The 13,632-nt window shown below is 36.3% G+C and overlaps 1 protein-coding gene across 4 annotated transcripts in view; it reads right to left on the reverse strand.

Moving 5' to 3' along the window:
* The window catches only part of LOC107584935 (lisH domain and HEAT repeat-containing protein KIAA1468 homolog), a 56,232-nt gene that overhangs the window by 34,667 nt on the left and 7,933 nt on the right, over positions 1-13,632 (reverse strand). For 2 of the 4 annotated variants that reach the window (XM_016271705.1, XM_016271704.1), the window contains exons 2-8: positions 10,661-10,750; positions 5,552-5,623; positions 5,361-5,416; positions 5,119-5,232; positions 4,841-5,032; positions 4,403-4,494; positions 2,086-2,379 (exon numbers count right to left, since the gene is read on the reverse strand). In XM_016271705.1, coding sequence (XP_016127191.1) covers positions 2,086-2,379; positions 4,403-4,494; positions 4,841-5,032; positions 5,119-5,232; positions 5,361-5,416; positions 5,552-5,623; positions 10,661-10,750 — 910 coding nt within the window. The remainder of the gene's footprint in view (positions 1-2,085; positions 2,380-4,402; positions 4,495-4,840; positions 5,033-5,118; positions 5,233-5,360; positions 5,417-5,551; positions 5,624-10,660; positions 10,751-13,632) is intronic. The other 2 variants (XM_016271707.1, XM_016271706.1) reach the window with 1 other exon arrangement.

The raw sequence follows: 13,632 nt of genomic DNA on the forward strand, positions 1-13,632 counted from the left end.
TTTTTTTTTTAGATAATGTAATCTTGTTCAAATAGATTTCATAAAATTGGTATTGAAAAAAGTATCGTTCAGGAACCGGTATCGAAGTAAAGGTTTCGGTATCGATATCGAACATTTTTGAACGATACCCAGCCCTACTTACATGTGACTCGAATCTATTTTTCTCATGACAGTGTGAACCGTACAAACCACATGGATTCTGATCTTTTTAATTCCGATTTGTGCCACTTCCATATGTAGTACTAAATCCGATATAGGGCAGATGTTTTGTAGTGTGACCGCAGTCTGAACGGTCATATCGGAATTAATTTTATCTCACTCTAGATCAACTTTCGTCCAGATTCTGTGCTCATGGGAGTCACTTCAAAGATTTGACATACCCAAATGTATCAAGACAGTTGCGAAAGTAGTCAGTGGAAGTACAGTGATGTGTCAGAACTCATAAGTATTGCAGTGACAACTCTATATGCAAGCAAAACATAAGGGCTCATATCATAAAAGTTTCAAGACTCTGCTCTCCTGTGTCACATCCTTGTCTTTATTTTTCATATTGCCTGCGCATAATTTCACTGGCTTCTGTGGCAGATCACACTATAAATAAACACATAATTGCTTGCTTTGTCATTCGTGTTTACTTCCGTATGACAGCGTGCTGCGCAAGTGTTGCCAAGTCCACAGTTTTCCCGCAGAATTGGGATACTTTTTGATTGTTGCCGCGGGTTGTTTTTCAACTCCGTGGGTTAAAGCGACCCCACTAACGCGATATATAACCCCCAGAACGTAATTGGTCTAGTTTTGAGAAGCAATTGGGCAGATTTTTTTGTGAAAACCTGGCAACTCTGTTCGTATTGTTCTTTTGCACATGCGGGTCAGTTCAGAACCATGATCTGTTCACACTGGAAATCTGATATTGGCCACATTTAAAACAACAATGTGAACAGCTATACAAAAAAAAAAAAATCGGATCTGAGCAAAAATCGGAATTGAGCACTAAGGCTCGCAGTGTGAACTAGGGCTGGGTAAAAGATACTGATATCTCGATTATAATCGATTCTCATTTTTACGAAACGATATTGATTACGATTAGTCTAGCCTGTTTTCAGTTAATGGATGGAACATTGAAGGGCATCTCCCATCCAATAAATCGCAATAAGCATTGTGCTTTGGTACGATATTGAATCAAATCGAATCGAAAGCTTGTGAATGAGAATCGAATCGAATCGAATCGTGAAATTTGTGCCAAAACCCAGCCCTAGTGTGAACGTAGCCTTAAATGACTGATATGAAAAATTCCTATTATTTCAGTTTTAGCTATTTTAGTTCATCAGGTTAAACTAAATTAAAATGAAAAACGTTTTGGAAATTGAAATAAGAATAATAAAAAAAAATTTAATAATAATATAATAATATTTTTTTTAAATACATTTTATTTCAGTTAACATTTATTTTATTTCATTTCGAGTAACAATTGTTTGATTTTATTTATTTATTACTTTTTTATGGTTTTAATTTTAGTTACCCAGTTAACAATGTTGAAAACTGTTGTGCTGCTTAATTTTTTTGTGGAAACCATGATTAGTTTTTCAGGATTCTTTAATTAATAGAATATATTAATTAACAAAAACATTAAACACATTTTTACAAATCTTACTAAAGCCAACCTTTTGAACGGCAGTTTTGGAATCGGGTTTGTACATTAAAGGATGGACTTAGGCAATATCTAGAGATCAGAATATCATAGAGACATGGAGGTTGACTCCTTTGTGTTGGAATGGTATGCAACCACCTACCAATGCCCTAGAAACCAACTGGAACATATCAGAAACCATAAAGCAACGCTATAGCAACCATCCAAATCAGCAAAGCTCTATGGTGACAGGTTTGCAGCCTAATGTTTGGAAAGCCTTCACATTAGGAGTATAACTATGATGATGCTGAAAACATGGCCTAGATAGAAAGCTCACTAAGATAGCACTTCTAATAGAAGTTTGTTGCTTGAGTGCTTTATTTGCATCTGTGCATCTCATCAACTCCTTTTTTATAGTCATAAGAGTGTCCATTGGAATAAGGAAGTGCAGGTCTCACCTGTTGGGTTGGTCAAATTGCACAGAGGTTTTACCCTGCTGACTCTTTAGTTTGTTGTAAGGTTGTGTAGCAGTAGTGGTGCTTTCAGTGCAGTCAGTAGTAACAGTAGTAGTGGTTGAGGTCTTTGTAGTGTTGGCATCTGAGGAGCTGTCCATTTCTGTGACCCCTCGTATGTCCAAATACTGTCCATTGTCTAGGGGGGGTTTACCACATGGAGTGTCTTCTTTAGACTGAATCAACTTCACTGCAGATGTGGGTTCTGATGAAACATTCCTCTGAAGTGCCTGTATATCACTGGATTCACACACACACACAAACAGTATATTACGTTTAGTGGTGTGCAAAATGTATGAAAATGCAAGTATAGAAGTGAATATACAGTAGTGCTGTGGCAAACAGAACAGGAAAGTATGAAGTGGAGGCAAAACTAGTTAAAAAAGATATGTAGAGCTCTTCACTTGCTAAGAAACGTAAATGCCACGCTGAAAATGTCAGAGAGCAGAAGGTCATAATGATGAGAGTCCACTGAGCCGGAGGGGGACAGTTTCTAGAGCGCTTGAAAGCACATTAAAAGGATTAGGGCCAGTACATTTTTCTTGTATAAATTATTTTATTTATTTATTTATTTATTTTTTTTTAGCAAGGTTCCAATTAATTAATTAAAAGTGACAGTTTATAATATTTAATATAATGCTACAATAAAATTATATTTCAAATAAATACTGATAGATTTAACTTTCTATTGATTCAAGAATTGTAACACACACACACACACACACACACACATATATATATATACACTACAGGTCAAAAGTTTGGGACCAGAACTATTTTTAATGTTTTTTTACAGGAGTTTCTTATGCTCATCAAGGCTGCATTTATTTGATCAAAAATACAGGAAAAAAATTTATATTGTGAAATATTAATATGATGTAAAATAACGTTTTTCTATTTTAATATACATTAAAATCTAATTAATTCCTCCAGTCTTAAGTGTCACATGATACTTCAGAAATCATTCTAATATGCCGATTTATTATCAGTGCTGGAAACTGTTGTGCTGCTTAATATTTTTTTGGAACCTGTTATACTTTTTTTCAGGATTCTTTGATGAATAAAAAGTTAAAAAGAAGAGCATTTATTTAAAATATAAATCTTTTCTAACAATATACACTACAGTTCAACAGTTTGGGGTCAGTACATTTTTATTCTTTCTTTTTTGAAAGAAATTAAAACTTTTATTGAAGTGATAGCAAAGATTTATATTGTTAGAAAAGATTTATATTTTGAATAAATGCTGTTCTTTTAAACTTTTTATTAATCAAAGAATCCTGAAAGAAGTATCGCAGTTTCGAAAAAATTGGCAACATTGATAATTCTAATAATAAATCAGCATATTAGAATGATTTCTTAAGGATCGTGTGACACTTTAGACTGGAGTAATGACTAATGGAAATGCAGCTTTGCCTCACAGAAATAAATTATATTTTAAAGGATATTAAAATAGAAACCATTATTTTATATTGTAATAACATTTTGCGTTTTAATGTTTTTTTTTTGTATTTTTGATCAAATAAATGCAGCCTTGATGAGCATAAGAGACTTCTTTACAAAAACATTACAAGTCTTACTGATCCCAAACCCCAAACTTTTGAACGGCAGTGTATATATATATTAAAATACATAACAGTTATTTTATATTGTAATATTTAAATATTATTGTTTCTACTGTATTTTTGATCAAATAAACAGAGCATTGGTGATGAATTCTTTCAAAATTGTAAAACTTAAAATCTGACCAACCCCAAACTTTTGAACAGTAGTGTAGTTTGTGTGGTTGACACATTCAATTAATAATAATAATAATAATAATAATAATAACATTTATAAATAAATATATAAACAACAAACTAATCCTATACATTTGATCATAACACATGTATATGCTTTGACAATTAAAAATCAATATTAGTTTTAAATAACTAAATATGATGTTATTATTATTATAATATGGTATAATATCCAGTGCATGTTACTTCCATTTAATTAAAACAAAAAAAATGGTTTAGTGACATTAGTTTAGCAGATGAACTGATCAGCATCAAAATCATAGGGAATCGTGACTAATAACTAAATATTTTTTCACAGAGAAATGTGGATTTTATAAACATCAGCTGACGAGATCAGACCCTGCAGATATGAATTACGACAGCAATAACAGGTGGCTGCTCTGAGCTCCGATTATTCGGGCTCATGCGGCAGGTTTCTAATGGTTCTGATTGAATTGGGCTCACAGGCAGCAGGCGATGACTCTTACCTTTGGAGTTTTTTAATCTGTTCAGCCAGACTCTGTTTCTCACTGTTCAGCAGGCTGATCTGATATTCCAGCTCCTGAACCACTTCCTGCTGCTGCGGATAACATCGAAATTACTTAAAAGGTGTAATATTTTAGACCAGAGAAACCCAAGACCACCCAAAATCATGTTTTAGACCCTTTTGAATAGATATTTTACATGGGGTTTACTAGGATTTGGCAATATTCTGATTATGTAAATGTTGTGTACATGCATTAATTTAATTGGCCTTAAGCTGATTAGGCCAATATTCCAGTTTCTAGGAGAGTGACTAAAATAGCTACCATATGCCATGAATCAGAAATGTATTTTATTTCAGAATAAAGGCTTAACCAGAATATGGATCTTAATCGGAAAACTATTATACTACAATACCAACAGTTCTTCCAATATGTAAATACCTGTACAGCCTCAGTTTGCTGCACAGGTTCCTGGGTAAAATAGTCTCCTGGCAAGTCATTCAGATCCACACTGACCGCCACATCCACAGTATCCCGATGCAATGGCAGGCTGTTCCCACAGTTCCTGTAGAGCTGCAGCAGGTCTGGAGGTTTGGGAATGTTTAGACCCACATCATCCCACAACTCAAAATCCTGCAGAAATAAAATATCATGAATAACAGTTAGAAATAAAATACTAATGCAAATAATTCTATAAAAATGAATGTATAAAATATTACCTGATCATCATTTTCATCTGAGAATGTGATGGACGTTAACTTATATTCATTTTTCAATAAATACTCATTAACTAAAAAATTCAAGGCTCTCTTTTCAAGAGTGCGGATAGGTTCCTGGAAAAACAATCGGAAGAAATTAATGTAGTTTCAATTCAAACTAATTGTTCATAACAAGCTTATTAGAGAAACCTAATATATTTAAGCTTATAATACCATCATAAAAAAATGAAAAATAGGGTAACCTGAATTTCAGGACTGGATTTGTAGTTCTTTCTCTCTTGAGAGGGAATCTCACATTCTACAGAAAGAGAGAGAAAGAAAAACGAGTGAGCTGGAATTTGATTTATGGTGGACATTAAAAACTGCCTTTAGGAATGAGAGCAGCTCCTATAGCAGAAAGGACTGAAGTATGTAAAAGTTGAAAGTACGCCACCTGCAGCCTGAGTCAAGTTGGCACGAAGAGCCTGAATGGTCTCCTTGGCTTTCCGCAGTTCAAACTCCAGAACTGGACCAGGGGGAAGTGGGTCACACACAAACAGGCATCCAACCAAGAGAAGGGAACAAAGAAACAAAACAAAAGGGGGGAAAAAAGAACAAAGGATGGCCATGAAAAAACAAAATCAAAAAAGGAAAGAAAAGAAAAAGAAAAAAAAAAACGACAACTTTTGTAAGAAGCTGAGGCAGAACCAAAACAGGGACACGCACGCTATGGATCTAATGAACACATGCAGCAGAGGTTGCTGGAGGAGCTGCCAGATCATCAAAATATTTACACAGGTTTTATTTTTTCACATAATTCTCTAGCTGCTGTCTGACCAGGGATTTAGAGCAAAGCAAATCTGTTTGTTTTGGATGAAAGGTAAAAAAAAAAAAAAATCCTTCAGTTTTTTTGAAATTCCTTTAGATCTTCTAATTCCGTTTGACTTCTAAAGCTGAAGTGTGTATCAAACAGTTGCAAAATATATGGCCCTGTCCTAAATAGTGCACTTAAGTTTATTTGCCATCTAGCCGCATGTGTCCATAAAGTTCACAAGACCATGAGAGTGTCCTATTTGTCATTTTAGGTTGCAGAATAGTGCGCCAACTTCAAGACTACATTGGCATGGACTTCACATCGGACTCCTACCCAGTATTACAACAAAGTGTAAACCGGGGTGCCATTTGGGACAGGCCTAATTATGAAATGGGTAGTCTCAGCCCAAACTCACATCATTGGCTAGACCGATAATGTCCTGTCAGATTGTTCGGGACGCAGAGAAATGTTTCGACAGCACCATAGAGACTTTTCAGGGGAATCGATCATTGAATGGCTTATTTACAACGGTCTCGGCATACTAAGCTGGAATATGAGAAAGTAATTTAACACAGACAAAAAAAAAAATTACACACTTCAGTTTAAATAAAACTAACTGCTCTACAAGAAGTCAAAAACCCGAGCACCTCACAGGATTCAGTACGACTGTTATTCTAACAGGTTGACAATGCCACATATATACAGAAGCAAATCCTAAATAGACAAAAATCTAAATCCACCTGTTGTTCGCATTTGATCTTTGTTGTAAAACAGTTGTTCAACTGGTAAGGGATTTACTAGTGTATGCAAAACCCTGCAGCAATCCTGCTACCGTGGACCTGCTAAGCGAATTTTAACACAGGCTGTGTCTCATTCTGCTCCCTAGTTTCCTAAAACAGTAATCAGTGGAAATTTGGGATTAGCAAGGACTAACAATTGGGACACTGATGACTAAATTACCTGTGACGAGATTACAAGATCTCGCATTAAAAAAAAACAACCAACACTGCTGCATAACATGTAATGACCAATATTCCGTCTGGAATCAGCTGATTCTTACTGATTTTTATGAAGCATTCTGGGAATTTTGAGGAAGCAAACATTTTAGTGTACTGGAAGGATTGTGATCATGGGACAGCCCTAGACATCTTTGGGCAGTGTATGAACTAGGGAACGGATTGAGACACACCCAGAGACACCAGGAAACAGAAGCATGACGAGCACAGGACACTTTGCATGACTGTGCACTGATGATCAGCAGGTGGGACTCCCACAAGCTCTGCTTCCTAATATGTTTTCTGGAACACCATCTACCTGAACAGTGCCAGACAAAGAAGGGAGGGGGAAAAAAAGAAAGATTAATTAAAATTAATTCTCTAGCTGGTGTCTGACCAGGGATTTAGAGCAAAGCAAATCTGTTTGTTTTGGATGAAAGGTAAAAAAAAAAAAAAAATCCTTCAGTTTTTTTGAAATTCCTTTAGATCTTCTAATTCCGTTTGACTTCTAAAGCTGAAGTGTGTTCATATTCTGTGTATCAAACAGTTGCAAAATATATGGCCCTGTCCTAAATAGTGCACTTAAGTTTATTTGCCATCTAGCCGCATGTGTCCATAAAGTTCACAAGACCATGAGAGTGTCCTATTTGTCATTTTAGGTTGCAGAATAGTGCGCCAACTTCAAGACTACATTGGCATGGACTTCACATCGGACTCCTACCCAGTATTACAACAAAGTGTAAACCGGGGTGCCATTTGGGACAGGCCTAATTATGAAATGGGTAGTCTCAGCCCAAACTCACATCATTGGCTAGACCGATAATGTCCTGTCAGATTGTTCGGGACGCAGAGAAATGTTTCGACAGCACCATAGAGACTTTTCAGGGGAATCGATCATTGAATGGCTTATTTACAACGGTCTCGGCATACTAAGCTGGAATATGAGAAAGTAATTTAACACAGACAAAAAAAAAAATTACACACTTCAGTTTAAATAAAACTAACTGCTCTACAAGAAGTCAAAAACCCGAGCACCTCACAGGATTCAGTACGACTGTTATTCTAACAGGTTGACAATGCCACATATATACAGAAGCAAATCCTAAATAGACAAAAATCTAAATCCACCTGTTGTTCGCATTTGATCTTTGTTGTAAAACAGTTGTTCAACTGGTAAGGGATTTACTAGTGTATGCAAAACCCTGCAGCAATCCTGCTACCGTGGACCTGCTAAGCGAATTTTAACACAGGCTGTGTCTCATTCTGCTCCCTAGTTTCCTAAAACAGTAATCAGTGGAAATTTGGGATTAGCAAGGACTAACAATTGGGACACTGATGACTAAATTACCTGTGACGAGATTACAAGATCTCGCATTAAAAAAAAACAACCAACACTGCTGCATAACATGTAATGACCAATATTCCGTCTGGAATCAGCTGATTCTTACTGATTTTTATGAAGCATTCTGGGAATTTTGAGGAAGCAAACATTTTAGTGTACTGGAAGGATTGTGATCATGGGACAGCCCTAGACATCTTTGGGCAGTGTATGAACTAGGGAACGGATTGAGACACACCCAGAGACACCAGGAAACAGAAGCATGACGAGCACAGGACACTTTGCATGACTGTGCACTGATGATCAGCAGGTGGGACTCCCACAAGCTCTGCTTCCTAATATGTTTTCTGGAACACCATCTACCTGAACAGTGCCAGACAAAGAAGGGAGGGGGAAAAAAAGAAAGATTAATTAAAATGGAAGAGAAATAAACAACGAAATCAGAAAAATGAAAAAAAGAGAAAAGGCTAAGATAAAGCAGAGCTCAAATGGGACAAAGGCACTTGTGCTGCTGATCAACACAGCACAGGATGCAAGTTAAACAAATGGAAAAATGTAAGAACAAGCAAAAAAAATAAAATAAATAGTGGCAAAGCGTGCTTGCCTGGATGGTTTGTGGTCCAGTATTGGAAAGAGAAATACTAGAATAGAGACCCATCAGACAGCCAATAAACCCCAGGTCAGACAGCCAGGGCTGTGCTCATCGCTGAAGGGGTCAAGATTTGGGAGGAAATTCCCAATTGGGGGTGCAAACGTGACATTTTGTACAGAGCAATCTTATTCTGCTGCACGGTTCCTTAGGCTTTCTACTTACCCATTATTAGCTTTTTCAACAAAATCACACTCAAGCACATAAAATTGCCCATTACCTAAATTAGAAATAGTTATAATTTATATTCACAATTTTTTTTGTTTTGTTTATACATTAATATAAACTATAGGCCTGTTCACACCAAGTTTGATGTGACAAAGTCATATATTTACAAACAATTGAATGTTTAATATTTAACTAACTTTAACTACTTAATATATAACAAAATTTAATTTTCTGAAATATAATGAATAAATAAAAATAATAAAATCTGAAACAAAAATAATAAATAAAAATACAAGAAATAAAATGTAAAAAGATAAATACAACCCTCTACGGACACCTTGGCAATTGAATCGCCATTGGCTAGTACATTTTTTTGTTTTACAAAAAGTACATTCTGTTTTATTCAATGCTAAAAATGCAGCCTTGGTGTGAATGGACCCTAATAATACTAACAGAAAATGTTAACATTTTAAAAAGACCACAAGCAAAATATATCACTAGATAGTAGAAACGCTAATACTTTGTAAAAAATGCATTGACTTTACTGTTTGACCAGGAGCCAACAAATATTTGTGTAAAGCTCAGCTTCGAAACGTTTTTTTTTTTTTTCGTGTTGGGAGAGGGTAGGGGACGTGAATTTTCACAGGAATTATTATTAACAAAACATTTTGATCGGAAAAATCGATATCTGCTAGGATAATGTAGGAATCTAAAGCTTGGGAGGGACTCAAGCTAATGCAGGAAAAAGCTTAAGGAACAGCATGGCAACCTAGCCAAGCAAGTTTCAAAACAGGGAAATGGCAAGAGAGGAAACTTGAGAGCCAGAAAACCTTTTGCTTGGAAAGAAATGGCAAAGCAAGATAGTTATTATCAGTACAGCCCAATTAGAAAGAAAAGTTTAGCGTACAGGCTATTAGTTAACCCTCCTACTCGTCTACAGAGAGCACTCATCTATGAGACCGCTGATGAAAGCGGTCAGTGAACCATAATGTTTGACCCATGTGAATTCACATCAATCATGAATGCCAAGAATCTTGTGTCATATACGGTAACACTGACCAAATCGCCTCTCATAAAAGAGTTTTACACAAGCCGCTGAACCACTAATAGTTTCCAGACAAACGTCCAGTAAAGCCAATTCCTTCTCATTTTGCCTAAAAAATGGCCAAATACTGTAACTGCTGAATTGTGTTCTTGGAAATTCAGGGCATTAGTAAATAGAAAATTTGGCTACGGTCAATTGTGGTCTAATATGATGATAAGTGCATGCAAAATGTTTAAAATGAAATGGACTGAAGATTTCCAGTATTAAAAATACTGTATGACACAAAGTTGGAATTCAAGAACACTTGCATATTTAAAACCAACCACATTACCAGTCACTGTAGCTGAGGAAAATGTATTTAACTAGTAGCCAACTGTCCCATCGTGGCATGTGAGGCACACTGCAAACAAATCCGATATGATTTTCAAATATGATCTAGGACTGGGTGTTCATGCACAAAATGTGATAAAAATCCAATCTGACCATCCAGATGCATTTCATTGATTTTTATATATAGATAGAGGAATAGATCTGACAGCAGGATTCTCCTTACCTGCCACTTTTTCGTCTGACTCTCTGTTGCCATCATCTGAATACCGTGCGAAATCCAAGGAGTCCAATGTACTAATGCTGCCAGCTCGATCTGGAAACAAACAAACAAAAAATGGATGTTAAATTCAGTGGTTCCCACCAAATTAAAGGGTTTCATAACAAAACGCACCCATATTAGATAGAACACTAAACTATAATTTACAGAAAGTAAAGTGGTGACATTTTGAATTGTTTAGGCAAACTAAAGCAGTCAGCAGTTATAGAGAATAGGCACTACATAAGCCAAAACTTTCCAGATGAACACGTCTCTCTCCATCTGTCTGCACTGCTGGAGGGAAGATAGAAAAGTATTGCCAACGTCAATCCCCCACATGGACTCCCCTATTTCTGCATGCCAACGATTGTAGTGTGCGGTGTACACTGGCGTGGTAACACATTATTCAGCAACAAACCTCATTTTTATTTATTTATTTTTTGTCATTTCAGATGAATAACGAGGATATAATAATGGTGTTCAGGTACTAATCTATGCATTACAGATTCCATTTTATTTGCATATTTTTTAAGGTCCAGGGGCCTCATGTATAAAACTTTACATAGATTTCATCCTAAATGTGTGCGTACGCACAACAGCTAGATTTTGCGTACGTACAAAAGTTTTCAGATTTATAAAGCCATGCATACGCCAGAACCTACGCAAAATTCCCTTTGTAATACCCAGTCAGCAGAAGATTGTGCGTACATGAATCTCCACTCCGTCTCCTCCCCGAAATAGCCATATATGGAGCTAGGCCTGGGCGATAAAACGGTGTCGGTATTTATCGACGGTACACCATCGATAACGCTATAAATTTTTTTAAATATAGGCACGTGTTATGAGTGACGCAGACAGCACACACGAACACATGCTGCAATGCCTGCCTGTGACGAGGAGATTGTGAATAAAAAAAAATTAATATTAATCGAATTTAAAATAAACATTTGAATGCAAAAATGGTACAATCGAATGTTAGGTGTGCGTCAGGGAGCGTCATCAGTGGAGCACGAGATGTGGTGTTTCATAACAAAACGCACCCATATTAGATAGAACACTAAACTATAATTTACAGAAAGTAAAGTGGTGACATTTTGAATTGTTTAGGCAAACTAAAGCAGTCAGCAGTTATAGAGAATAGGCACTACATAAGCCAAAACTTTCCAGATGAACACGTCTCTCTCCATCTGTCTGCACTGCTGGAGGGAAGATAGAAAAGTATTGCCAACGTCAATCCCCCACATGGACTCCCCTATTTCTGCATGCCAACGATTGTAGTGTGCGGTGTACACTGGCGTGGTAACACATTATTCAGCAACAAACCTCATTTTTATTTATTTATTTTTTGTCATTTCAGATGAATAACGAGGATATAATAATGGTGTTCAGGTACTAATCTATGCATTACAGATTCCATTTTATTTGCATATTTTTTAAGGTCCAGGGGCCTCATGTATAAAACTTTACATAGATTTCATCCTAAATGTGTGCGTACGCACAACAGCTAGATTTTGCGTACGTACAAAAGTTTTCAGATTTATAAAGCCATGCATACGCCAGAACCTACGCAAAATTCCCTTTGTAATACCCAGTCAGCAGAAGATTGTGCGTACATGAATCTCCACTCCGTCTCCTCCCCGAAATAGCCATATATGGAGCTAGGCCTGGGCGATAAAACGGTGTCGGTATTTATCGACGGTACACCATCGATAACGCTATAAATTTTTTTCCATATAGGCACGTGTTATGAGTGACGCAGACAGCACACACGAACACATGCTGCAATGCCTGCCTGTGACGAGGAGATTGTGAATAAAAAAAAATTAATATTAATCGAATTTAAAATAAACATTTGAATGCAAAAATGGTACAATCGAATGTTAGGTGTGCGTCAGGGAGCGTCATCAGTGGAGCACGAGATGTGGTGATAATGATGTAAGTGACATTGTTGCATTTTAATGTTTTGTTAGTTTACTTTAGCCCACGAGATGCGCCACTGCTGCATTATTCGTTCAAAATATTAGAGAAATATAGTAGCTCAATGCGTAGAAGATCTTGATTAGGTTAAAACCGAAACCAAGTCATTCAGCACATTTTTTTAGATGGACAAACATGACTTGCTGCACTCGTGTCTCACGCAAGAGATGCAAAGAAAGCCATGCATAGTTAAAACAGTTTAAAAGTTTAGGAAACGTGACATGAATTTGTGAAGGTTCATTTCATTTCACTGCATCTCATATGTTTTTAAATGCAATCTGTCATCGGACCTTTTCAAACCAGCCAATGGACTGTTTGATCAACGAGCGCATCCATCGTCTGTCATTACCGCCTATATGTTCCAAAGCCATCAGACGATTCAAGTTCACATCAATGATCATTATTCGTGCAAAAGTATTTTCTCAGAACATGAGTTTTGCTATTTAGAACACAATTTCAAACGGAATTGTCATACGTCAAGCAATCCTCGCTGTGATTAAAACATTAAATCGCATACCACAGGAAAATTGTTCAAAAGCAGCACATCCACTGCAAATATTTCTGTTTAAATTCATATACAAATGTTGTAATTTCTGGATAATAATTTCATGAAATTTCAGTGCTTAACTTCATTATTCAGAGCGTCATATTTAATCTAAATGTGTATGTCAAATGTAGAACAGACTTTAAAATCATTCTGTTTGCTTCCTTATTTCGCTCACTCCAGTAAAAGAGAGCGTACGCATGGTCTAGAGTGTCCGTACGGTGTGCACATATTTACGCCTAGTTTTTTATAAATCCCTAAATGTGCGTGGAAAATTCAGCGTTTATACATCAGGCCCCAGGTGATAAGAAATCAAATTTTCCTTGATCTTTTGCAAGGACACAAATTGAACTTGATACTGCAGCTCATGAAACAATACTTTAACTTTTAGAACTCAAAACTTCCTCCCAATTACAAT

This window comes from Sinocyclocheilus grahami, unplaced genomic scaffold, assembly GCF_001515645.1.
Source record: "Sinocyclocheilus grahami isolate Dianchi unplaced genomic scaffold, SAMN03320097.WGS_v1.1 scaffold65.1, whole genome shotgun sequence".
In the NCBI taxonomy this organism is placed as follows: domain Eukaryota; kingdom Metazoa; phylum Chordata; class Actinopteri; order Cypriniformes; family Cyprinidae; genus Sinocyclocheilus; species Sinocyclocheilus grahami.